Consider the following 24,243-nt stretch of genomic DNA (forward strand, 5'->3'; position numbering starts at 1 on the left):
TGAAGTGCCCCCCAGGGGGCTGGGGCGCGACCTCTCCTCCCTCCCTCTACTAGTGAGGTGGTGTGGAGGACATGCGGTTGTGGTGGTGGCCTGGTGGGCTGTGCCGATGCGACGCGCACTCGCCGGCAGCGCCCTGGTAGCCTTTTTTGCCTTTGCGTTGACGTTTTCAGTGGCCTGCTGCTGCTCGGGACGCCTCCTTTTGCCTTTGCCTTGCTTTGTGGTGTGGCGTGGCGTCGCGTGGCATGGGTGGATTTTCTAGCTGTTGCGGACGATCCGCGAGCCGAACAAAATGTTGGGTGCGGGATGCCCGCGACCGCACCGCAACAGCATCCTCTTCCGGCTCCAACGGAACGGAACGGAACGGCGCGCTACTGGCGGTAGTGGGCGACGCGCAAGCACACCAGGCGTCACATCAGATAAGAAAAAATGACGTGGTGTGCATGCATTCCAGCATTCGTCAACGTTTAGATTCGCATGGAATGTCGCGGCATCGTGCACGTTGCTTGGTAGAATGTCAGGTACTGTAGGTTACAAAAGGGAGTCAACGACACGTTAGTGAAAGGAGGAAGAGCACATTGGAAAAGGGTGACGTTCGGATAGCATTAGGCCACAAGAACAAAGCAAAATGTTAGTGAAATGAAAGGAGGAATAGCACTTTGGAAAGCGTGAATGTTCCGATACGATTATGCCAGAAGATGAGAAGAACAAAGCAAAAAAAAATAAAAAAAATGGAGATGCGGGGTATCGATCCCCGTACCTCTCGCATGCTAAGCGAGCGCTCTACCATCTGAGCTACATCCCCGGACGATTTTCTGCCTTCCGGAGAAATTTTAAGAATCAATATCCGCAGAGTTGTCTCTATACGGGCCGTGCTGGACAAAATTGTTCGTTAATTGATCCTAGCAGACAGCCCGCGGACACTGGGCCTTCCTTTCTTTACGCTGTGTATAATGAACGGGTTGGGCCTCCCTTTTGTGAAAGAGAAGCACTGGGCCATCCTATGCAGCTGCCTCCTCATGTCGGAAAAGGTCCATTTTATTCTCCTCACTTATCCACTCTATCCTCTTAACCTCCTGAATAAAGTTTTAGCTCACTTTACTCTCCTGAAGTATTTATTTGATCTAATCTATCCCTAATTACATTTATATTTTTTTCTTCGTGTATGAGTTGAATTTTGAATTCAAATTTTGTGAACATATACAAAACATGATGCCTTATGTTAGAAAATTATACTAAGAATTTTTCATGGTTATTTTCATAGATTAGAAATATTTAGTACGAAATTGACCTTAGATATACAAAATTGTACGAAAAGTAATCATGAAAAAAATCTAATATATATTTTTTAACATGGAACATCATGTTATAAGTCAACTGACAAAATCTGAAATTAAAATTTAATTTGTACCCAAGAACAAAAAGAAGAAATCTAATTAGAGGGTAGATTGGATCAAATAAAATAGTTTTGGGGAGTAAAGTGAGCTTAAATTTTCCTTAGGGAGTTAAGTGGACAAAGTAATGAAGGGAGTAAAATAGACTTTTTTTTTTCCTTTATGCCCATATACCGCGCGCAATTTTCAGCAGTAACGGACGACGGAGAGGCTGAACCGACCATGGCAAAAGATGCAGTATTTCGCGTGTACTCATGTCCAAAGATCACATGGATTCAACAGCTAATCAGTGTGTTCGGCACAGCTGCGCTCTGAACCCCCAACCCAAGGACTGGCCAGCTGAAGCGAACAGAGCCGATAGAAACCAACCGTCAGCTCTGAACCCCCAACCCAAGGACTGGTAGTGCTAGTGCATAGCGCGACCGCATACCGGATACTAGCAAGCAAACATCTGCCCCCACATCACATTTGTGTTTGTCCGTCTGAAAGCTAGGCGGCAATGCCGCTGGCGTCTGAACTCTGCACTCCATCATCTATACAAATGGGGTCTTCGAAGAATCGAGATGTCTCTCTAGCTGGCTGCATCCCCTGCAAACTGATGAGTGCATGTCTGATGCCTCTCCGCAACCGACCTCAGGGTCCCACATATCCAATCCTAATACCAAAGATATGGACCCCCTTAACATTCTAGCATTCGAGATAAAGATTCAGACTTCAGAGTAGCCATCCCATCCGTAGAAACAGATATGCTGCTGGCAGCTTGATCATCCTGATCGCTAGAGAGGGAGCAGAAAGCCAGAAAGGGCAGCTCCGCTCAGCTCCGGGAGAAAGCAGCGCGGCCACGGGCCTCCCACGTTCTCTGGGTATCGGGGTATGGGTTTGGCGCATCCATTTGGAGTCATCAGACAAATCCCATCACATTGCCGCCATCAGAGTAGGCCCAGCGGTTCAAAATGTCTTCGGCTCTTCTCTGCCACTCGTCGTCGTCTCCCTCTTCTTATGATTCCAAACACAAAACGTCCGACCTGAAGTTAGCGCTAGGCCACCGCAGGCCTGATTATTTGATGCGATGCGACTTTGAGAGCTGCTGTTGCCGCTGCGGATCACGAGATAAATCGAGCACCGAAACTGGTTTGAAAACTTACAACAAAACAACGGAAAGGCCGGGGTGTCGAGCCAGCTGCACGGCAAATCATGCTTTCCCAGCCGTAAGCTACTATTCTAAGCGTGTCCTCTAGCCATTAGGTCAAAGTCACTAATTCAAGGAACACAATGGCAATTAGGACGTCTCCAACAATCCAGCTCTAAGCTAATAAAACTAATTGTTTATTTATTGAACAGTGCAAAAGATAAGAGACTACCTAGGAGTGAAGAGATAAGCTCGCTCATTTCGCAACGCACATTCCTCTCGCTGCATAATATTCAAGACTGGCTGCTGCACATTCTCTCTCCTCTAAATTGATTAGTTTAGAGTTAGTGCTAGCTCGCACATTTGGAGACACTTTTAGGCGCCAAACTTAGGGCATGTTTGTTTCCACCCTCCTAAAACCTTAGCTCCTAAAAAGTGACTAAAAACTGCCTAAAGTGCCAAACACTCCTTCCAAAAAGTGACTAAAATCTGTTAGGAGCCTCAAAAATTTTAGTCCACCCACCCCCTCCTAAAGCCTCCTAAAACCAGATCTGACCCCCACTACCCCTCATTTATTACCCTCTCTCTCCCGCCCGACTCCCGCCCGCCGCCGCCGCTGCCGCCGCCCATCTCCCGCCGCCCGCCGCCCATCTCCCGCAGCCGCCCACCACCCTCAACACACCCACGCACACAGGCACGAGCCGGCAACGCATGGCCGGCCGTGGCCTTGGCCGGCGGCGGGGAATGGCAAGGCGCGGCCGGTGATGGGCGCAGGAGCACTGGGGCTTCACCACGACCCCGTTTTGGCTGCTTGTTGGGGACGAGGAGGCCGGGGAGGTGGTGTTCGGCGGCGGCGCCCGAGCTTGGGCCGGCGGCAATGGCGGCTGCGGGATCTGACATCCCCGGCGCTAGGAGCTACGGTGGCGGACAAGGAGTGGTCGAGGGGGAAGAGGAGGGGGTCAGGAAGCCGTGGGAGGCGGCGATTTGAAGATGGTGGAGTGGAGGCCGGAGATTTGGCCGGCGGACAGGCTCTGCTCAGCTCGGTGTTTCCTCGACTGGAGGAGGAAGAAGAGATGAGTGAGAGAGAGAGAGGAACAGGGGTAGTGGGTTGGCTAGGATTCGAGGGGAGGGGGCGGCGCCAGCGGGAGGAGGGGAGGGGCGGTCCGGGGCCGGCGGCGAGACGGCCAGCGCTGGCGGAGGGGCGGCCCGGGGCCGGCGGCGGGCGGGCCAAGCGCCAATAGCAGGGGCATGCAGGGGTATGGGGAAGGGCATCTTGGGTATTTTACCACTTTATTATTGCCTTTAGTCACTTTTATGAGGTGGAACCAAACATACTTTTAGGAGGTGCCTAAAAACTGTCTAAAATCTTTTAGGAGCTAAACCTTTAGGAGGTGGAAACAACCAGACCTTTAGTTACAATCTGATCAGATCTGCTCGCGGCAGCAATCAGGGTAGAATGTTCCAAGCATCCACGGAAACGGAATGGAATAGTGCAAGGAAACAAGATCTCTCACTCCGGAGAACAGGGCCTGCATGTTCCCCGGAATTCCAAGACTAGAAAAATATAAAAACGAAATCAACGGGTCTCTCGGAATTCCGGCCCGGCCCATCACCATCCAATCACCGTCCACCTCCCTCGTGTCCCCTTCAAATTAAAATCCCCATCGCCACCACCACCTCCTCTGCTCTTCTTCATCTTCCTCCTCGGCTCCCCTGTCCCCCGCAGGCCGCAGCCGAGCCCAGCGCAATCCCACCAGCGCGCCGCAGCAAGTCGCAATGCCCCCCGACGGCGACGCCACCGCGGACCTCGCGGTGGACGAGCTGCAGAGCCTCAGCTTCGGTTCCTCCTCGCGCTCCCGCTCCGCCTCCACCGTCTCCACCGCCACCGCCTCATGCTCCACCTCCTCCTCAGGTCCACTCCACCACCTCCCGCTCCCTCCGCGTTCCACGACGCCCACCGCCGCCGCCGCCTCCACGCAAACAATCCCGCGCCTCGGGCCCGTCTCCCTCTCCGACATCCGCTTCCTGCGGCGGCTCGGCGCGGGGGACATCGGCAGCGTGTACCTCGCCGAGGTCAGGGCGAAGAAGGAGAAGCCCAACGGCGGCGGCGGCGCTGGCGTGGGGGCCGTGCTGGTGGCCGCGAAGGTGATGGACCGGAAGGAGCTGGAGGGGCGGAACAAGGAGGGCCGCGCGCGCACGGAGCGCGAGATCCTCGAGGCCGTGGACCACCCGTTCCTGCCGCGGCTCTACGGCGTCGCCGAGGGGGACCGATGGTCCTGCCTCCTCACCGAGTTCTGCCCCGGCGGCGACCTCCACGTCCTGCGACAGCGCCAGCCGCACCGACGCTTCTCCGAGGCCGCAGTCAGGTACGATACCTACCGTGTTGATCCACATCTGCGATCATGAATTCATGCCGTGAATGTAGTGAGCGTGCCTCGAAATTTTGACGGGTATTCATGTTCAAAGGGCCATTTTTGGGGGGCTAAAATGTTGGCCCGGTTCATCTTGATCCGTAGGCATTAAGCTAGTGATTCTAGGCTTTTTGGGGAAGAAGAATCCGGCAGGTTTCCTGCAGTTTTGATTGATTGCTGCGGCGCTCTGTTTGTTTCCTTTTGGTGTTTTATTGTTCCTTTTTTACTTGTTTTTTTTTGTATCCTTTCGTGTGTTTGTAGTGCACTATAGTTTAAGGATCTAGTGGATGCAGTCGGCCCCTTGTGTCTTCGGTTGGGCATGCATCCGCCTGGTTCTTGGTTTCCTCTGAATGCGTTTGATCATGAAAAACAGAGAGCGCTGCACAACGTCAGATTATTGCTTCCCTCTTGTTGGATGCATCCTTTAACGACAACGATAGAATCATAGAAACAGGTCACAAATAGAAAAGCAACGGCGGTGTGCGAGTGCGATGCGAAATAGTACGAAGAAGAAACTATTTTTTTTTTCTGCTGGACACTAAATCTGGAAACACTTGCCCGGCCCACCATGATCCGGTTTCGTTATCTGAAGAAGAGGGGAAAAAAATTTGGAGACCGGACATCATGGATTGGAGCTCACTGTCACAGCACAGTCTGTTGCTTTTGAGCCATGCATACTATACTGTGACTGTCATCAGCACCACACAGCCCCCACACCATGATCCACCAGTGTTCCTCCTCCTGCGGAGCCCTCAAGTCAAGCCCCTGTCCATGTTACCATCTATGGAAGTAAAAGCTGTGCTCGGCATATGCGCTTGCTAAGTTCCTTTCCAGGCGTAGCGTCGTGCGTACCTTCAAGTGATCCCGGCTTGGGTCCCAGGCTCTCACCTTCACTACTGTACACCCCACTGTATGAACGGATAGTGACTTTATTCACTTCTCGGACGGCAAAATACGTACGTATTAGGGGTATACTAGGCTGCAGTGGTTGAGTGGTGGACTGGTGGTGGTTTTTATTTCGGTTCCTGCTGCAGCTACGGTCGCTGAAACGATTGCGGCATCATGTGGATACGTTCGTCAGTCAAGGCCTCGATGCTAGTACATGGGTCCACCTAACAGAGTAGTACCTCAGTTGCACACTTTTGGGCGCTAGTGCTTTCATTTTTATTTTATTTTTTTGGTTAAAAAAGAGATACTTAATCTAGTCTGTTTCGGCTCATTATTGAAGAGGTTCACGTCGCACGGCTCAAAAAAATTCCAAGCACGTACTCCTTCGCCGTGAGACGCGGCTTCCCACACACGTACCAGTATACTAACCAACCGTAGCGTTGTGAATTGCGATGGTACACGCTGCGGGTTCACCACCAGCTGCCGGCGACCAACGACAACATGGAGATCACCAGCCACCATCGGACGGAGCATCGTGGCACCGCCACATGGTACGGCCGGGCTGAGACGACGGGCACGAGCGGCGCCCGTGTGCTGCGGCGCTGGAAGCGGTTCCAGGAACATGGCACCATGCCATCAGTACATGCCATGCAGTCTTTTGGTGTAGATGCTGCTTTGCATTGGTCAAGGAGGGCCTTTTTATTAACCCACATGTGATGCGCAAGAATGGCAGCTCTGAAACACATACACAGCCTATGACCGGTCTCGGTTGAAGCCATCTTAGCTAGCTAGGGCATTTCTTGTAAGGGTTAATCTAATCTAACCCCAAGGCAAGGATTAAAAATTGCATGCACACATGCATGGGGGAACTTCTTGAGTTCTTCTCACTTGGATCAGTCTAGTAGTAAACCCAAGGAAGGGATTAACAATTGCCACGCACACATGGGGGTTCCATTCCGTTGCAGCATTAAACTAGAGCAGTCAGTCGGTCCAGGCTCCCCCACCGTGCAACTCCCAACAGCCACGCCACCATGATGCGCTAATTCGAGCACTGTCTGATGCCTTTTCCGCCGTCTGCAACCTGTTACCTCTGCTCCGATCCTCTGCACTGGAGCAGAACACAGTACAGGTTACTGACCTTGCCGTTAGTGGTTGCACGCCAGCACTGCAGCACAGGTGTGGCTGTGGCTGGCCTCCTTGGCTCTTTTGGTTACAGGCATGTGATGTGAGCAAAGTCGAGCATGCACACGCACGCTTTTTCAGCATGCAATTGCACTTGCAGCTGCCATGAAACACGCGCAGCTTTGCTAGTTCTATCAACGCCTAACCAATTGCTGGTGTGGATGCAGCTGCAGTTGATCCAAGCTCAACGCAAAGTTTGCAATGATTTTTTTGGCCTACAGTTGGACGCATTTGATTATGAATGATAGCAGTACTAAAAATGAATTTCAGATCAAATTTACGTGTGGTGGCAACCTGTCAAATGATTACTGATGGGGAAACAAAAAAAAATGACAGATTTGATTATGCATGATGACACTGCTAAATGATGAATTTTGAGCGCAAATCAAGACCTAGCAGCTAATTAATGCCGGCACTGTCACACAGGTTCTACGCGGCCGAGGTGGTTGCCGCGCTGGAGTACATCCACATGGTGGACATCGTGTACCGCGACCTCAAGCCCGAGAACGTCCTCGTCCGCGCCGACGGCCACATCATGCTCACCGACTTCGACCTCTCCCTCAAGTGCGACCCCACCGCGCCCACGCCCGCTCACGTCATCTCCGACCCGCTCTCCTCCCTCGCCGGCCGCTCCGCCGCCGTGTCCACGTCCTGCACCATCTCCTCCTGCATCGTCCCCACCGTGTCCTGCTTCCAGCTCTTCCCCGGCCGCGGCCGCAGCCGCCGGCGCCGGCGCTGGCGCACCAAGAAGCCGTCGTCGTCCAACAGCGGAAACATCAGCAGATTCCCCTCCGGCGGCAGTGGTGGGCTCGAGCTGGAGTTTGTTGCCGAGCCAGTGGAGCTCCGGTCCATGTCGTTCGTCGGCACGCACGAGTACCTGGCGCCCGAGATCGTGTCCGGGGAAGGCCACGGCAGCTCCGTCGACTGGTGGACGCTGGGCGTCTTCATCTTCGAGCTCCTCTACGGGGTGACCCCGTTCAAGGGCTACGACAATGAGATGACGCTGGCAAACATCGTGGCGCGCGCGCTCGAGTTCCCCAAGGAGCCTTCGGTGTCGTCAGCCGCCAAGGACCTCGTCACCGCGCTGCTCGCCAAGGACCCCGCCCGGCGGCTCGGCGCCACGGTTGGCGCGGCCGCGATCAAGCGGCACCCGTTCTTCAGCGGCGTCAACTGGGCGCTGCTCCGGTGCGCCACGCCACCGTACGTGCCGCCGCCGTTCAGCTTGGGGAATAATGTCAAGGGTGGTGCGGCTGGTGGTGGCGGTGCCGGCAGCAGCGCCAACGATGACGGCATGTCGGACGACGACGACAGTTGTCCCGGCACGCCCGTGGAGTACTACTAGACAAGCCAAGGAGAAGCGTCCATATGTCGACCTGCGCGTGTGTGAAAAGAAGCTGCCTGCCCTGCCCGGCCTGATGCCATCGCCGGGACCCGATCAGGCAGCTCTTGTCTGAGTCCGGCCGAGCCGGCGCGCGTGCACGTGGTGGGGGATGGACCACGGCGCGAGCACGAGGCAGCCGGGTCGGGCGGGACACCGCGCGCTGTCGCCTCAAGTGGTTGCGAGCTGCCTGTCTCCGAGAGCTCTTGCGCCATGGCAAGCAGGCGACAATGCGCACGCTGTATGAATAACTTAATGCCGTTCTTGTTGCAGTTATTAGCACTAGTACGTGTCTTAACCTGGCTTCAGTTGTGGCAATTGCCAGGTCGCATTGGTTAGTGCCTGTCTCTGGAAAATGTGTAGCTAGCTAGAGCTAATACATGCGGGGGTGTTGCTTGGAACGCATAGGAAATTCTTGTGAAATCTCGTGTTCCAAGCAGGACCTTTTTGGAATTGTATCATGCATGTTCTTGAGTTTCTCACTTGTTCTATTATCATATATCATCGTTAATTACTTGCTAGTACCATTAAGAACGTAGAAAAGCACAAGTCCAATTCATTCTTGGCAGATGGCAAGGAGATGCGCAGTTGATGTGAGCATGAGCGGCGAGTTGGAGATGAGGTGGGGGGAGGGACCTCGTCAGGGCAGGCGCGCGGCTAATGATACGAGGTCCGGGGTTTGGGCGGCAACCAGGGGACACGAGACGCGGAGACGATGATGGGAGCAGCAGTGGGCCTGGGAAGGAATTTCTTTCACGCCGCGCTCGTGCGCCTCGCGTTGTATGATCACATCACCCGCGGCCGGTTTACGGCCGGACGACGCCTACTTCTAGAGGCGATGGGCGTGAAAGAGGGAGGAAGGGAATGTAAAGCGGTAAAGACGCTGCTGCGCACAGAGAAAAGTTACTACCATACCAGCTGGACTGTATAGAAAGGCAAAGCCAGTGGTAAAAGGAGTATAAAAGGCCTAAAGGATACACAAACTGCAGTTGCAATGATCGTTCTACAGGACGTGCCATCAAATGCATGCCAGTCTACGCTGGCACAGATGAAATGCGGCAAATCCAAAGAAGATGCTGCTGCTTCACCTTCACTTCACCGGATGAGAACACTGTGTGCTTGCATCTTCCATGTCCAAACATAAGATGATTCTTTTTTTTTTCGTTCACAAACATTTAAAAACTCAAGCCACTTATTAACTGAGAGAGAACGTTTGGTTTGGTGCTTGAGGATCTTTTTTTTTTCCTAAGAAGAATAACACAGAAACTCCAATGTCGAGAGATTTAGCCCAACACGATAATAATTTTAGGCCTGATGCCCTTGTTGGGCTGGCTCTGCTTGGGGCAGACAATAATTTCAACTGGAAATGATCACGCCTTTCTTCGGCCCGGCCCAAGATATGGATTTCCTCTTGATGGGCCCAAGCTGCAGGGCTAGTCATGTACTCCCAGTCATCCCACGTCACTAGCAACGTTCGGCAATCAAGCTTTTCTGACAACCTGCCACACTGCAAATCGAGGAATTTCATAATCACCTCTCCCTCGAATTTCCCGCGCCCCGCTGACTTCCCTTGCAGTCAAACCCAAGATCCTGCCTGCTCCGTCGCCGGCACGCCCCCACGACCCACTCAGCCACTATCCCCCACAGCGTTTGCAACGCAGCGATCGAATGCGTACGCCGGCGGGCGGCGGATGGCTGCTGCAGCCGCGGGGCAGCAGCAGCAAGCTCACACAGCGGGCCATCAACAACATCAGGTTCACCCTGCTCTGCGCCTTCGTCACGTTCCTCGTCCTCCGCGGCACCGTCGGCGTCAACCGCCGCCTCGTCTACATCGCCGGCTCCGACCGCGCGCCGCCCGGCGCAAAGGCCACAGAGGACATCGAGCGCATCCTCCGCGAGATCCGCGCCGACTCCGACCCCGACCCCGAACCCAACGACGACGGCAACACATCGCCGTCGACCCGGGCAACGCGGTACTACGACCGCGGCAGCGCGTGGTCGACGGCGAACTACAGTCTGGGGCCGCGGGTCACGCGGTGGAACGCCAGGCGCCGGCGGTGGCTGCACCTGAACCCGGGGTTCCCGTCCCGCGATGCGCGCGGCAACCCGCGCGTCCTGCTCGTCACGGCCTCGCCGCCGGGGCCCTGCGACGACCCCGCCGGCGACCACTTCCTGCTCCGGGCGACCAAGAACAAGATCGACTACTGCCGCCTCCACGGCATCGAGCTCGCGCACATCACTGCGCGCCTCGACGGCGAGCTCACGGGCGGCTGGGCCAAGCTCCCGCTGCTGCGCCGCCTCATGCTCGCGCACCCGGAGGTGGAGTGGCTATGGTGGGTGGACGGCGACGCGCTCGTCACCGACATGGGGTTCGAGCTCCCACTCGCGCGCTACGAGGGCGCCCACCTCGTCGTCCACGGCAATTCCTACCTCCTCTTCCAGCTCCGCTCCTGGGTCGCCGTCAGCACCGGCAGCTTCCTGATCCGGAACTGCCAGTGGTCGCTGGAGCTGCTCGACGCCTGGGCCGTGATGGGGTCCAGAGGCCGCGCCCGCAACGACGCCGGCAAGCTGCTGACGGCGACCCTCCATGGACGGCCGGCGTTCGAGGCCGACGACCAGTCGGCGCTCATCCACCTGCTGATCACCGAGAAGGAGCGGTGGATGGAGAAGGTGTACCTCGAGAACGAGTACTACCTGCACGGCCACTGGTCGGGGCTCGTCGATCGGTACGAGCAGGCGATGGAGAAGCACCACCCGGGTTACGGCGACGACCGGTGGCCGTTCGTCACGCACTTCGTCGGATGCAAGCCTTGCGGCGGCGGCGTCGGCAGGTCAATCAGGAGCGGCGGCAATTCCAGTGACGAGTACCCGCTGGACCGGTGCGTCAGGGGAATGGAACGCGCCTTCAACTTCGCCGATAACCAGGTTCTCCGGCTGTACGGCTTCCGGCACGAGTCGCTGGCGAGCGCCGAGGTCAGGCGGGTGACGAACCGGTCGGCGAACCCGCTGGAGGCTAAGGAGGAGGCTATCTCTTTCTTGAAGAAATCCAAGGACCCGGATGTCAAGAGCCATGATGTACGCAGAAATCGAAAGCGCAAAGGAAAGAGAGACTCTGTTCTTGAAAGAATTCTGAAGAGGCTGGGATGGACGCCTGGGATTTGATAATTTTTTTAATGTTCTTGTATTTCAGTTTGCAGTAGCTAGAGCTAGCGCACACAGCAACAAGAACATACAGCAAGTGATCTGCAGTTACTTGTTTGTTGTTTTAGTTCTGGGTTGAGTCAGGACTCAGGACAAATGAATTGGCGGAAGAGGTTCAAACATTGCTACGTTCAGAGTCTTCAGTAAATAGTACTAATTGAAGTCACGCTGACTCTGAAATCTCTGTCTAAAGTACTAATTGATCAGATTTCCCAGCTTTGACATAGCATAGATCTGCTGATGAAAATGATAGCACTACCAATTCTTCAGATAAAATATTTGCGCATTTGTTGTCCAAAGAGAACTGAAACGAAGCCACTCTGACGAGCATTAGTGCTACAACTCAAAATACTGTGTTTGAACCATACGTTTCTTGCCTGTTTCATTTTGACCTGAATCCTAAACAAAACAACTAGTACCAGCGAAATCTGAAGAATTGTTGTGTATTAGTGGCACAATTCACAGTCGCATTGTTTGAACCATGCATTTCTTGCCTATTTCGTATTGCTCTGAATCCAACTAAAAACATCGAACACACTTACTGCTTGCACTAGCTACTGCAAAACTGAAAGCCAAGAACAAACAAAGAACTCAGAAAAACTTGTAACTTTCAAGAACATAGTCTCCCTCTCTCTCCAACGAGGCCTACTAGACGCGCTGGAACTTGGCGTCCATCTTGAGCGCGGCCTCCTTGGCCTCGAGCGGGTTGGCCCTCGGGTCGGTGACCCTCCTGACCTTGGCGCTCACCAGCGACCGGTGCTGGAAGCCGTAGAGCCTGAGCACCTGGTTGTCGGCGAAGTTGAAGGCGCGCTCCATCCCCCTCAGGCACCGCTCCAGCGGGTAGTCCTCGTACCTCCCGCAGGTCTTGCACCCGACGAAGTGCGTGATGAACGGCCAGCGGTCGTCGCCGAGCCCCGGGTGGTGCTCCTCCATCATCTGCTCGTACCTGTCCACCAGCCCCGTCCAGAAGCCATGGAGGTAGAACTCCGTCTCGATTTGCACCTTCTCCATCCACTTGTCCTTCTGGATGAGCAGCAGGTGGATCAGCACCGACTGGTCGTCGGCCTCGAACGGTGGCCGGCCGGACAGGCTCGCCGTCAGCAGCTTCCCGGCCTCGATGCGGGACGGGCCTCTTGGGCCCATGGGCACCCACGCGTCAAGAAGGTCCAGCGACCACTGGCAGTTGCGGAGCAGGAAGATGCCGGCGTTGAGGGAGATCCAGGAGCGCTTCTCGAAGAGGAGGTCCGGGTAGCCGTGGACGACGAGGTTGCGGCCCTCGTAGCGGGAGAACGGGAGCTCGAAGGCCATGTCGGTGAAGATGGCGTCGCTGTCCATCCACCAGATCCACTCCACCTCCGGGTGCGCCAGCATGAGGCGGCGCACCAGCGGGATCTTGGACCAGTACCCCGTCAGCTCCGGGTCCAGGTGCGCCATGTTGTGCACGATGTCCATGCCGTGGAGCCGGCAGTAGTCGATCTTGTTCTTGATCGCCTTGAGGAGGTAGTGGTCGCCGGCGGGGTTGTCGCAGGGCCCCGGCGGCGAGCCGGTGACGAGCAGGACCTTCGGGTTGCCGCGCGCGTCGCGGGAAGGGAACTCCGGGTGCCGGGACAGCCACTCCTGGCGCTGGGAGTCCCAGTCGCTCACCTTGGGGCCCAGGCTGTACTCCTTCACCTTGATCAGCGTCGCCGACGGCGAGAACGAGAAGTTGCCGAAGCCGCCGGCCGTCACGTTACTGGGGGACGACGAGGAGGAGGAGCCGCCGTCCCCGACGAAGACTACGACCTCGTCGGGCTCGGAGTCGGAGCGGATCTCGGCGAGGATGCGCTCGATGTCCTCGACGACCTTGGCGTCGGCAGCGGCGCCGTCGGGGTCGCCGCTGTTGACGAGGAGGTTGAAGCCGGCGGTGCCGCGGAGGACAAGCACGGTGATGAAGCCGCAGAGGAGCGTGATCTTGATGTTGTTCATGGTCCGCTGCCGCTGCTTCTTGATGCTGCTCGCACGCATCCGCCCACCGCCGCCGGCCACCCCCATGCTGCTACCTCGCGGATGGATCTCTCGATCGTCGTTGGAAGCTGTGAGAGCTAGTGATTGATGGGGCTGTCGGGTGGAGTTAGATGTATAGGGAGGAGGGACAGGGTTTTGGACGAGCAGGAGCAGGCAGGAACGTTCGGTTCCAGGAGGTGGCACGTTTGTGTGCAGTGGAAGTCAGCGGGGGCGCGGGAACTACGAGGGAGGAGGTGAATACGAAATTGCTCGGATTTTGCAGAGAGGTACGGCAGGCGAGAGCACGATTCCCGTTCTGCATTACTATATGCTCACCGTCCCGTAGGGAGATGCCAGAATGTGACTATCGTGAGGTCCTGCATGCTGTGCTCTTTGTTGACTATAATTGGAGAGTGTGACAGTGTGTGCTTCTTCAACCGAGGGCTGTGCATGTAGCGATATTATTTACTATAGGGCTTCCTTTAAGATTTTAGTAGTAACGCAAATCTACCCTGGCTGTAAGATACTAGATATATAGGAGATTAATTGTTCTAAGGGGTAAAAAAGGGAGATTCTTCACCAAAGCCCTATTTCTGCAAAAATATAATTCACTCAACTTTGCACACTTGCTGAATTCTGCAGTATAGGAAGCAAGAACAAACCAAGAGTCGGATCTCTGCATCACAGAACAATAGTGTCAATGCAAAATTACTGTAAGCAATAGTTGCAGGGGATGTCTCACAAACCCTCTTGTTATTATTATGTGGTTTTTGAGCCCTGTTTTCCTTAAAAACTATGGCAAAGATCTTGCCATCCTTTCGGAATAAAAGAATAATTACAGTTGGCGTAGACTTCATGCTCTAGGCCGGTGTCGTTGATGCTCCGGGTGACAGGTCTACCATTTCCATTGCTTGCATTCTGATCTCAGCTGGATAATCATTCACACACGCAATCCTTGGACCAGCCCCAGTGCTCCATTTCATGGACAACTTGTGCCCAAGCTGGTAAGATTTAGACTCGCTCTTGGATTTTATCCTCTCAAGAATTGCCTTCTGCGGGACATCAATGGCAGCTTTTGGGCTACGCAAACCACCTGATAAGGTTCTTTGGTATGTTAGCTTGGCTTGTTCTTCAGGAGCATCCTTGCCTTCATCACCTTCCATTGTGTTTGGAGAGAGAACCACTTGTGGGGTATTGGTAGAAACAACAATGTTCTGTGTATCGTTAGGCGTTGGATCATCGCAGCAGTCATCTTTGGTGAATGGACGTGCCTGAATGGTCAAAACTAGCTCCTTATGAGAAAACCCATCTATGACAACATATGTAAATCTGATATTGTGATGACTATATTGGTCTAGCTACCTTGATTTCTTTGAGATCAACCCCACTCTCTTCAAGGAATTTCATGAAATTGACGAGGTTCTCCATGCTTGGCTTGTAATGACCACTGTAGGTCACGATGGACTTATCCAAAAATAATAAAAAAACAGAAAAAACATGAGAGCAAGACAAATCAAAGTATGGAATAATACTATCTTTTGCTCTAGGCAGAAATACAAGGGGTCGACAAAATCCATGGTCGTCACAATTAACTTCCATGGTGGTTGTTTCAAGATAAGTAACTAATTTGATGGGTAGGACTATAGTAGATACAAAAGTATACATTTTGCTATGCTTACTCCAAAAGTCACAAACATATTTATAAATAAGATCAAACTTTGGATATGTATGTAACATTTATCCTTGAAAACAGATGTATCTCTGAATTCTTGTTTTTAAATTTGTATAATAGTGAATTAAGGGATCATCAACTGTTGGACAAAAACGTATATATTCGGCTTGGTCATAAATTCAGAATTAATGAACAACATAAGCAAGAATACTAAGGATTTTTTTACAAATAAAAACAAAGTGTTTTTTACCAAGAAAGTAAAAAAAAACACCACATCAAACAGTGATGTCACAGTGGGGCATACAACAATACCTTGATCACTCCATTTTCTGCTGTAAGTTTTCCAGCAGCTATGATAGCACCTCCTGCTAAAAAACTAGAGTGCTGAAATACACCTTTCTCCTTCTGGATGAATAAATCAGGTTATAGAAATATATATTGGCCTAATCGTAAGCTAAAAGAATTGCTATAATATTGTTTCTAGAGCATTGCAAGTATGGAAGTCGTTGAAAAAGTAAACAAGGTACCTTGCCAGAATAAAGTTTTCTTGCTGTGCTCATTACAAAAATCCACTTAGCTTCTTCAGGACCTTGGCTTGTATCAAGTGGTTCTCCAGATTGCTTATGGATAACCTTTCCCTCACTAATGATGTATTCATAGAGCTCACGCTCTCGCTGTAGAACATTGGGAACTTATTAGAACTTACTTCATACATAGTAGCAGTAGCAGTATGTTTAGTAGAAACCAAATGAATAGCTTGTCTAACAAAGAATTCCTTTTTTCCAATTTAGCAGTGTGCCGTGTTTAAAGTCAAATGCATTTTTGCATAGTCATAACTAATGAGAAAAAACAAATAAGTAGCATGAACAAAAGTAGGTCAGGTCATGGCAGATGATATTCACGTTTCATTTAAAACAATAATTGATATTTGAGGCTATGTAAAAATACAGCATATCAATAATTTTATTATTAATAAAAATATTACAAAAATTTGCAACACATATTTGAACAGGGAAAAAATATCTTTGAAAAGGTGAACTTATCTTTACATAACAACAATAGTGGCATTTAATAAAAAAAAGCATCATATAACTAAATTGAGGTTTTATGCGTAAAGTGTCAAGCCCTTGTACAAACTCTTCTCGCAATATTTTGATACCGATATATGGCATGATTTATGGATAAAGATAGCCTGAACATATATTTCTTACAGGACCGAGGTATTTTATGCATTGCTTCTTAAGCATAGTTCTTGGACACTCAGGGAGATCAATATCTTTTCCATTCCCAACATCAAGCCTGCAAATGGAAGCGGACTTGCTAAAATTGCCATGCAATCGAACTAACATCTTAAATTGCTCAAAAGTTTTTCAATATGCACATATATATTATCATATGTTATGCCAACTGCATCAACTCATTCTATTACGAAAATATGCAAATGCAGTATGTTCTCACCAATAGAAGAAGGGCTGGCTGGCTTGGCTTTGGCACCAAAAATCATAGTAGAAGTGCAGGTTGTGCCCAGACCGATGTTGTGGATCGATCTACAAAGCAACCAGTGGATATATTATATATTGTTATAGCGCTACCGTTGAGAGTGTTGAATATGCTGAAAGTGGCATCTTTTAACCCAAATGCAGTTACAATGAAAAATCCTAAGAGTAATTAATATTGAATTAAAAGTAGTGGTACTGGATTGGTACTAGTTATACTCACAGCCTCAAGCCAGTGCTGTGAAGCCAACTTGAGAGCCTTGCTATCTCTAGAGAGACCTTGACCAACCTGGGTCAATCACATAAATATATGACAAAGAGAGCGATGTCGGAGAAGTCAAAACAAAATGAGATTTCCCAGCATAATGAACATTTGTGAAGTATAGCGATTGAAACCTTAGATGCTTTGAGGCTAACTCGATTCCAATGTGATGCTCCACTCTTAGGCTTGGGTTCAACGAAGGAGATAGTGCTATGATTGAGCCGTGCAAAGTTCAGCGCTTGCCACCTTCATTCATCCAAACTCAAACCCTATTATTGTTTTATCAAAACTTATTTGGACACGCATCAAGGAGAATCAATTTAGTTTTTCTTTGGGACCTTGCATTCTCCATGAACTCCAAATAATACATAGTATCAAGAACCAAAACAAGATAATTGGTAGGGAAAAGTTACAGGAAAAAATATCTTCCAAAGTAGCAAATTAAAATGGCCTACATAATTAATCACTTAGAGCACCAATGTACTAAAACATGTAAAATTTTTAAACCAACTTAAGTTTATAATTGGATTCAAGAAGACAAAGCTATACTATATTCTAACCAAGGCTAGCTAATTATAAAAATGATGACCACATGGATTTTGGTTACCCTGGGAACCTTGCAATGATGTTGTAAAAATATGGATACATCAGCTAGCAGGTATCAAAGGATCCATAGTTGGGATTATAAATCCCAAGTCTAGGCTATAGATTCTCTTTTTGTTGTCAACCACATAAAACTCAAACATGTTAAATATCTTTGCATCATCATGTTCAATTAGGTCATGTCCGAACATGCAAAGTATTTGTTAAAATTGTAGTGAATTTTTAAATAAATTGTCCTTTTTATCATATTTTTGCTATACCTTAATAGAGATGTTTTGCTGCTTTTTGAAATTTACTCCCTCCGTTTTGTTTGTTCTAAGTCAAATTACTCTAAGTTTGATCATCTAACACATTAAATAAGTAAATTATGAAAATATATTTCGTAATGAATCTAATTATGCTCATTTGATACATTAAATATTATTGCTCTTTTCTACAATTTGGTAAGTTTGATCATCTAACACATTAAATAAGTAAATTATGAAAATATATTTTGTAATGAATCTAATTATGCTCCTTCGACTACAATTTGGTCAAATTAGCATTAGTTTGACTTATTAGAACAAACCAAAATACCTTGCAATTCAGAATGGAGGGAGTATATATTTTGTTAAAATTACAATATTTTTTTAATTCTAGGTTACTGCTATGCTGTTGAATATGTTTACTCAAGCTTATAAAAGGTGAGGGAATTAGAGCTGGTGAATTAGTGCTGCTAATTGAAATTTTGCACTGTGTGTGTATATATATATATATATATATATATATATATATATGTATGTATGTATGTATGTATGTATGTATGTATTTTACAATAAGATTCAATCGAACAAACCTGGAGAAATTCGCTTCAAAAAAACAAACCTGGAGAAATCTCACCCAGGGAAACTAAGAAAGAGCAGAGGAGAGGAATCGTCTATAAAAAAAGAAGAGGTAAAACAGAGGAAGAGAGAAAGGAAAGGGCAAAAGTGGTGTGGGGTCTCGTTACGGCGGAATCGGCGAGCTTCCGCCTGGTCCGGTAGCCACGGTACGCCTTCTGCAGCTTGGTCGCCGCCGCGTCATCCATGCTGCCGCCGTTTCCCGCAACCGGGCACCTCGGAGAATCCGCAGCGCCGAAGCCGGCCGGAGGGAAAGCCGCCTCCGTCTCCAGCTTCTGATTTCTCTGAAGACCGAGCAAGCAGTTTTAGCTTGGTCGCGAGGCAGAGGATGACTGCAGCTAGCCTTCACGAGTAGGCGCAGGAAAGCATCCCATTCCCGTTCGCCTTTAGACTAAGACTACTATAATCCTGGTAACAAGAAGTATACCACGCATTCTGCGCATGCAATTGTTAATTCTCTTTTGAAGGAGCCCTCACCAGAATTAACAATAATGGCATATGGTTCGTTATCAAAAGAAGAAGATGACCCCGACCGAGACCAGTCGTAGGCTGTGTAGGTATTTCAGAGCTGTCATTCTTGCGCATCATCGTCTCCACGAGAGAGGAGCACTAGTGATGGTCTGGTGTCATGTTCCCGGAACGGTTCCTGCGCCGTAGCAGACGGGCGCCTCTCGTGCACGTCTTCCCAGCCGGGCGTACGTAGCATGTGCCATGATGTGTTGATGGTGGCGAATTGGCGATCTGTCCATGTTGTTGGTCGCCGGCAGGTGAACCCGCTGCACGGGTGATTCATTGGGTTGCATGATCAGTGCTATCCTTGTGGTAAGATATTAGACATAGGAGATTCATTGCTTCATCAAGATTAAAAAAAGGATATTCCTTCACAAAAGCGCTATTTGTGCAACAATGTAAGTCAGACAAGAAACTGCTGAATTCTAGCTAGGAATTAAGCAAGAACAAACCAAGAGTCCGACCTTTTCACTTTTGCAATACAGAAATATCAACGCAAAGCTACAGTAAAAACTCATCCCTCGTGGAGGACTTGCTCCAAGGTATTGCAGTAAAAAGAATTTTTTCGCAAGCTGCAGGATCGAAAAAAGACCAAAGGCCGGATACCCATGACTTGCTCTGAAACTAGCCACATGCAAGGGGCCTTTTTTGTGAGATTCAGTGTCACACCCCAAAATTTTTATTTTGGGCTGTGAATAAACAAAATCAATAAAATCAGTTTTTTTTCTTATTTATAAAATATTCCAACAATTAGTTAATAGCACAACACTTAATTATATGAAATAAATAGTTTCTAAATTAAACAAAATAGTCAATATAGGTTATATATTTTTGTTTGGCTCACGGGTCATGCCAAATAGTTTGCATCTGGGGTTTCTTGTTTGGAAAGTGTATTTCAAAATTCGATAGAAGTTCATTTCAACATAATTTGAGTTAGATTAAATCCTAAACACCATTTGGACCGGCTCACTCTTTGTTTCTTCCTTCCTCTTCTTTTCTTTTTGCTTTTCGGAACTGAAACCGAACCATTCATTCTCTCCAACAGGACCGAGCTCAGATTCAGCACAAACCGCCAGCCCGACAAGCTCCTTCTTCTCTCTTGCTCGGCACGGCAACAACCTGCATGGAACCACTGCCCTCGCCGCAAACAGCAAGCATCAGGTGGATCCCGAACATCTCTAGTGGTATCATCTAGGTTTCTGAACTCTCAAAATGCATTATTGGATTCTGAACTTATCTTAGGGCGATGTCATCATCTAGGTTCCCAAACTCTCAAAATGTATTTGAAGTCCCTGAACTTTTCTCAGGGTGTTATCCAAGTCCCCAATAAAGTCTCAAACTGCATTTTCGGTCCGAAATCTTGTCAGGTGCTAAGCATGAGAGGATGGTGGAGCAGGAGGCTAGTGACGATGGTGTAGGAGTTGGAGGATGACTAGGGGCTAAGATCTGGCTGGTGCATAGGCTCAGGCATGGGTCTTGCAACCAGAAGGTGAGGTTTGTTGCAGTGTCGCCGATGCTTGATTGCTGGAGCTAGGACACAGTAGCCTGGGCAGGAGAGAAAACATCACGGTGGCAGGAAGGGGCGAGATCTATCATGAGAACTAGGAGTCCTAATCTTTCCCTCCGTTTGGTTTAGTAATGACGTTATGAGTTTAAGGATCTAAAAAGGTATTTAGAGAGTTTAACGGCTCCGGATGACATTTCGGGACAAATGTGGAATCTAGAAATTTATTTTAAGAATTTAGATATCTAGATGGTACCTTGGGATAAGTTTAGCACTTAAAATATATTTTGAGTGTTTAGAGACCTAAATAACACAATAACAGTAAGACAGGTTCAGGAACCACCCATGCATTTTGCCAACCTCACTAATAGCTCATATGTTAGAGTCTTAATTAGACCACCCTTACAGAAATTCTCGGACTTCGCGCAACTACTTTACGTAGGAGCAGCTCTAAGTATAATATAGTAAAACCATAAATGACGATACATAGGAACAACAAAATGAAATTAGTCACAAGCTTAGTGATAACTTTATCCTGCACGCACTGAGTGAATCATGGCAGAAAAAAGTCATTAGAGAGATGCTCCCTCTGCCTGAAATCTAAGATATTGTGGTTAGCATAAGTTTGATCAAATTTATAGAAAAAAAGATCTCATCCTAGGCATACCGACGTATAACAGCGCCCCATTCATGCACGCCACCAGCATACATCACATCACATTTTATTGGTTAGTTATACGCCGGTGTGCCTGCTCGATGAGATCCTTTTTTCTATAAATTTGGTCAAACGTAGGCTAACCAAAGTCTACAGCACGTACAACTGCCACAAAGTCTACAGCGTTCCACGTGCTCCATCGACCGATCGATGATTCAAAGTATCTTAGTATCACGCATGGCGGTTTGATGCATGCGATACATGTACAGCGTACTAGTGCTATTCTGTCAAGAGTTAGGCGCTAGGTCCATGACTCCAGCGGCCAATCCAGTCTCCAGGCGATCACGGCCCCATGCCCAGCCCAGGCCAGCCTTGCACTAGGTTTTGTTGCAAGTTGCAAGTAGTCTCCAGGTCCACAAACTGGAAATGCTAGCAGGTAGTCGTAAGCATGAAACACTAGCGTGCAGGGTATAGCCAGGAACTCATTTTTTTTTTCATTGTTAGGGGAACCAGCAATAGTATTTTTTTTGAATTTGGTTCAATTCAAAAAATTTCAGTGGAAAATCGGAAACCATAGGGAATCCAAGCCCCTGCCCCCCTCCCTCCACCACTGAAAACTTGTGCATCGTCGTCGTTTTAATTTGGAGCCGATGGAGAGATCAGATATCAAGGAGGACACGCTCCATGGGTGGAAACTTTGGCTTCATCGGTGTACGATAACCCCGGAGAGACACTTGCAACCTGACTGGCTTGCGTGCACACGCTGCTAGGCGGCTACGCTAGGCCAATGCAGACACTAGCTTCTGCCGAGCGATCACCCTGCATGCCCGCTGGCCTATAAATACCAGGTATCGGCAAACTTGAAGCAGGCACACAAACACACACGGTTGGGATTTGGGAACACAGCTAGGTAGCGATGGCATCCAACAAGTCCTCCATAGCTTCCCCTGCTCTCATGTTCCTAGCCGTGGCAGCACTCATATTGGCCACTTCTGTGCGGGCCCAGACACCCGCTCCTACGCCGGCACCGACTCCAGCTCCAGCGCCGGTACCGGCCCCTACACCTACGCCTACTCCAGCACCAACCCCGACTCCGACGCCTGCACCGACGCCAGCACCCACTCCAGCTCCTACGCCGGCACCGACTCCAGCTCCAGCGCCGGTACCGGCCCCTACACCTACGCCTACTCCAGCACCAACCCCGGCTCCGACGCCTGCACCGACTCCAGCACCAACTCCAGCTCCGACGCCAGCTCCGACGCCAGCACCCACTCCAGCTCCGACGCCAGCACCTGTGCCCACGCCTGCCCCGGCACCATCCCAAGGTCCTTGTCCTTCTGGCTTCCCTAACCTCGCCGCGCTTGTATTAGCGAAGCCGGTGTACCTTAGACGCGGTATGGTCCTGACTCTCTTCCCTAAGCCGGTCCCCCAAGGCACCAGCACCAAAGTATGCGTGTGCTTTCCCTCTACTAACATCACCATCGTCGGCCTCGTCAAGCCCAACTGGGCTGGCCCCTACACATGCGTGCGTGGGCAGAGCCTGAACGTACTTCCATGAGAATGCGTACGCACGACCCAAATGTGCCGCATGTATATGCATGCGATCATGTCCGCGTGCGTCTAATTAACTACTCGTATACGTACTATATACATATATACACTATAGAATAACGAGCTCATCCTGCTGTATGCGAATGCATGCGCCGTATCTGCATGCGGATGAGATTGAGATCCATCTACAGATGCATGTAACGTGTGTGAAATGCATGTTCGTGTAATCCTGTTGTGTTTTGTACGTGTGCTCACCAAATACATATATTTATTGGAAGAATCTATATTGATTAAATGCTTTCATTATTACTACTCCTGTCAAGTATTTTTCACGCTACTACGTGTCCTGCAGTTGTTATACATGTTCGAATTCGATCATAAGATGATATGCAACATAAAGATCGATGTACTACTCAATGATATGCAACATACGAACATAAGATGATATGCAACATAAAGATCGATGTGCTACTCAATGATATGCAACATAAAGATGGATGCACTTCATACTGCTACTTCCATATCGAAATATTTATCGCTGTTGACTTTTCATTACAATATTTGACCATTCATCTTACTAAAAAATTTAATGCAAATATAAAAAAGATCAGTCATGCTTACCAATCCCGGTTCCAGCAAGACTCCATTCAGAAAATGATTCTTGGGTCCTACTCGGGTTTGGAAAAATAAGAACATTAACATTTATTGCCACACTCCAACCAGAAACAAAAAAAAATAGTATCCAAGATATCCACTTGGATGAGAACCCTTCTATTTGAAGTGTTTGTAGTAGGAACGGCCATCTCGCTTTATCGTAAGCCCTTTCAAAATCAATTTTTATAAAATAACCCACTTTGTTTCCTTCAACATAGCTCATCATGAACATGGTCTCATGCAAGATGACGACTCCTTCATATACGTCCTTGCTTAAAAGTCGTTTGAGTTGGGATAATATGATCCACAACTGAACTTGTTCTAAAACAGGCCGCTTTAGTGAAGATTTTAAAAAAATCACTTTGCGCAGACAGTCGACCTATATTCCTGAATTTGATTTGCTTCTTGGAATTTCAGGATCAGCGTTATAACTCCAAAGTTGAGGCTGAAGAGACACTAATAGAGAACTCACCTTCCATCCACCCCTTTTGTCTCGGTTTAAATTTGACCCGTGACTAAAGGTTCATCAACCGGGACTAAAACTCAGCCACTGGTGGGGGGCTCACCAACGGGGACTAAAGAGCCCCTTTAGTCCCGGTTGTAAAGGCCAGTGGTCTGGAGGGGCCTTTTGTCCCGGTTGATGAACCTTTAGTCACGGGTCAAATTTAAACCGAGACAAAAGGGGTGGATGGAAGGTGAGTTCTCTATTAGTGTCTCTTCAGCCTCAACTTTGGAGTTATAACGCTGATCCTGAAATTCCAAGAAGCAAATCAAATTCAGGAATATAGGTCGACTGTCTGCGCAAAGTGATTTGTTTAAATCTCACTAGAGCGTCTTGTTTTAGAACAAGTCCAGTTGTGGATCATATTATCCCAAGCTTCAAACGACTTTTAAG

General features: G+C 49.4%; 5 protein-coding genes and 1 non-coding gene across 6 annotated transcripts; 3 read left to right on the forward strand and 3 right to left on the reverse strand.

Moving 5' to 3' along the window:
- Positions 1 to 729: 729 nt before the first annotated feature.
- On the reverse strand, positions 730 to 802 carry TRNAA-AGC. Its single transcript has one exon. It is a non-coding gene; the product is annotated as a tRNA-Ala (tRNA).
- A 3,415-nt stretch (positions 803 to 4,217) lies between these two features.
- On the forward strand, positions 4,218 to 8,876 carry LOC101785206 (serine/threonine-protein kinase D6PKL2). Its single transcript, XM_004978631.3, has 2 exons — positions 4,218 to 4,886; positions 7,428 to 8,876. The coding sequence occupies exons 1-2, from the start codon at positions 4,297 to 4,299 to the stop codon at positions 8,341 to 8,343; spliced, it is 1,506 nt and encodes a 501-aa protein (XP_004978688.1). The 5' UTR covers positions 4,218 to 4,296; the 3' UTR covers positions 8,344 to 8,876.
- A 1,171-nt stretch (positions 8,877 to 10,047) lies between these two features.
- On the forward strand, positions 10,048 to 11,680 carry LOC101784948 (probable glycosyltransferase 3). The gene has a single exon (XM_004980109.2). The coding sequence runs from the start codon at positions 10,048 to 10,050 to the stop codon at positions 11,539 to 11,541; it is 1,494 nt and encodes a 497-aa protein (XP_004980166.1). The 3' UTR covers positions 11,542 to 11,680.
- Positions 11,681 to 12,100: 420 nt separating this feature from the next.
- Positions 12,101 to 13,689, reverse strand: LOC101785342 (probable glycosyltransferase 3). Its single transcript, XM_004980110.2, has one exon. The coding sequence runs from the start codon at positions 13,609 to 13,611 to the stop codon at positions 12,229 to 12,231; it is 1,383 nt and encodes a 460-aa protein (XP_004980167.1). The 5' UTR covers positions 13,612 to 13,689; the 3' UTR covers positions 12,101 to 12,228.
- A 655-nt stretch (positions 13,690 to 14,344) lies between these two features.
- On the reverse strand, positions 14,345 to 18,662 carry LOC101785746 (IQ domain-containing protein IQM3-like). The gene is made up of 9 exons (XM_022829177.1): positions 18,585 to 18,662; positions 17,128 to 17,241; positions 16,955 to 17,020; positions 16,694 to 16,782; positions 16,447 to 16,534; positions 15,763 to 15,909; positions 15,548 to 15,640; positions 14,926 to 15,027; positions 14,345 to 14,834 (listed from the first exon to the last, which is right to left on the reverse strand). Exons 1-9 carry the CDS (start codon positions 18,660 to 18,662, stop codon positions 14,424 to 14,426), a joined length of 1,188 nt encoding a protein of 395 aa, XP_022684912.1. The 3' UTR covers positions 14,345 to 14,423.
- A 3,347-nt stretch (positions 18,663 to 22,009) lies between these two features.
- On the forward strand, positions 22,010 to 23,003 carry LOC105914870 (alpha carbonic anhydrase 8-like). Its single transcript, XM_012848004.3, has one exon. It carries the CDS (start codon positions 22,060 to 22,062, stop codon positions 22,699 to 22,701), a length of 642 nt encoding a protein of 213 aa, XP_012703458.1. The 5' UTR covers positions 22,010 to 22,059; the 3' UTR covers positions 22,702 to 23,003.
- The last annotated feature ends 1,240 nt before the right edge of the window (positions 23,004 to 24,243 follow it).

Source organism: Setaria italica, chromosome VIII (assembly GCF_000263155.2).
Source record: "Setaria italica strain Yugu1 chromosome VIII, Setaria_italica_v2.0, whole genome shotgun sequence".
NCBI lineage: Eukaryota > Viridiplantae > Streptophyta > Magnoliopsida > Poales > Poaceae > Setaria > Setaria italica.

Coding starts and splice junctions, on each gene's coding strand:
- LOC105914870 (XM_012848004.3), top strand. CDS start 22,060: ATGGCATCCAACAAGTCCTCCATAGCTTCCCCTGCTCTCATGTTCCTA.
- LOC101785746 (XM_022829177.1), bottom strand. CDS start 18,662: ATGGATGACGCGGCGGCGACCAAGCTGCAGAAGGCGTACCGTGGCTAC. Junction 17,021..17,127: donor TTAGCCTCAAAGCATCTAAG/GTTTCAATCGCT, acceptor TGATTGACCCAG/GTTGGTCAAGGTCTCTCTAG. Junction 16,783..16,954: donor CACAGCACTGGCTTGAGGCT/GTGAGTATAACT, acceptor GTTGCTTTGTAG/ATCGATCCACAACATCGGTC.
- LOC101784948 (XM_004980109.2), top strand. CDS start 10,048: ATGCGTACGCCGGCGGGCGGCGGATGGCTGCTGCAGCCGCGGGGCAGC.
- LOC101785342 (XM_004980110.2), bottom strand. CDS start 13,611: ATGGGGGTGGCCGGCGGCGGTGGGCGGATGCGTGCGAGCAGCATCAAG.
- LOC101785206 (XM_004978631.3), top strand. CDS start 4,297: ATGCCCCCCGACGGCGACGCCACCGCGGACCTCGCGGTGGACGAGCTG. Junction 4,887..7,427: donor TTCTCCGAGGCCGCAGTCAG/GTACGATACCTA, acceptor ACTGTCACACAG/GTTCTACGCGGCCGAGGTGG.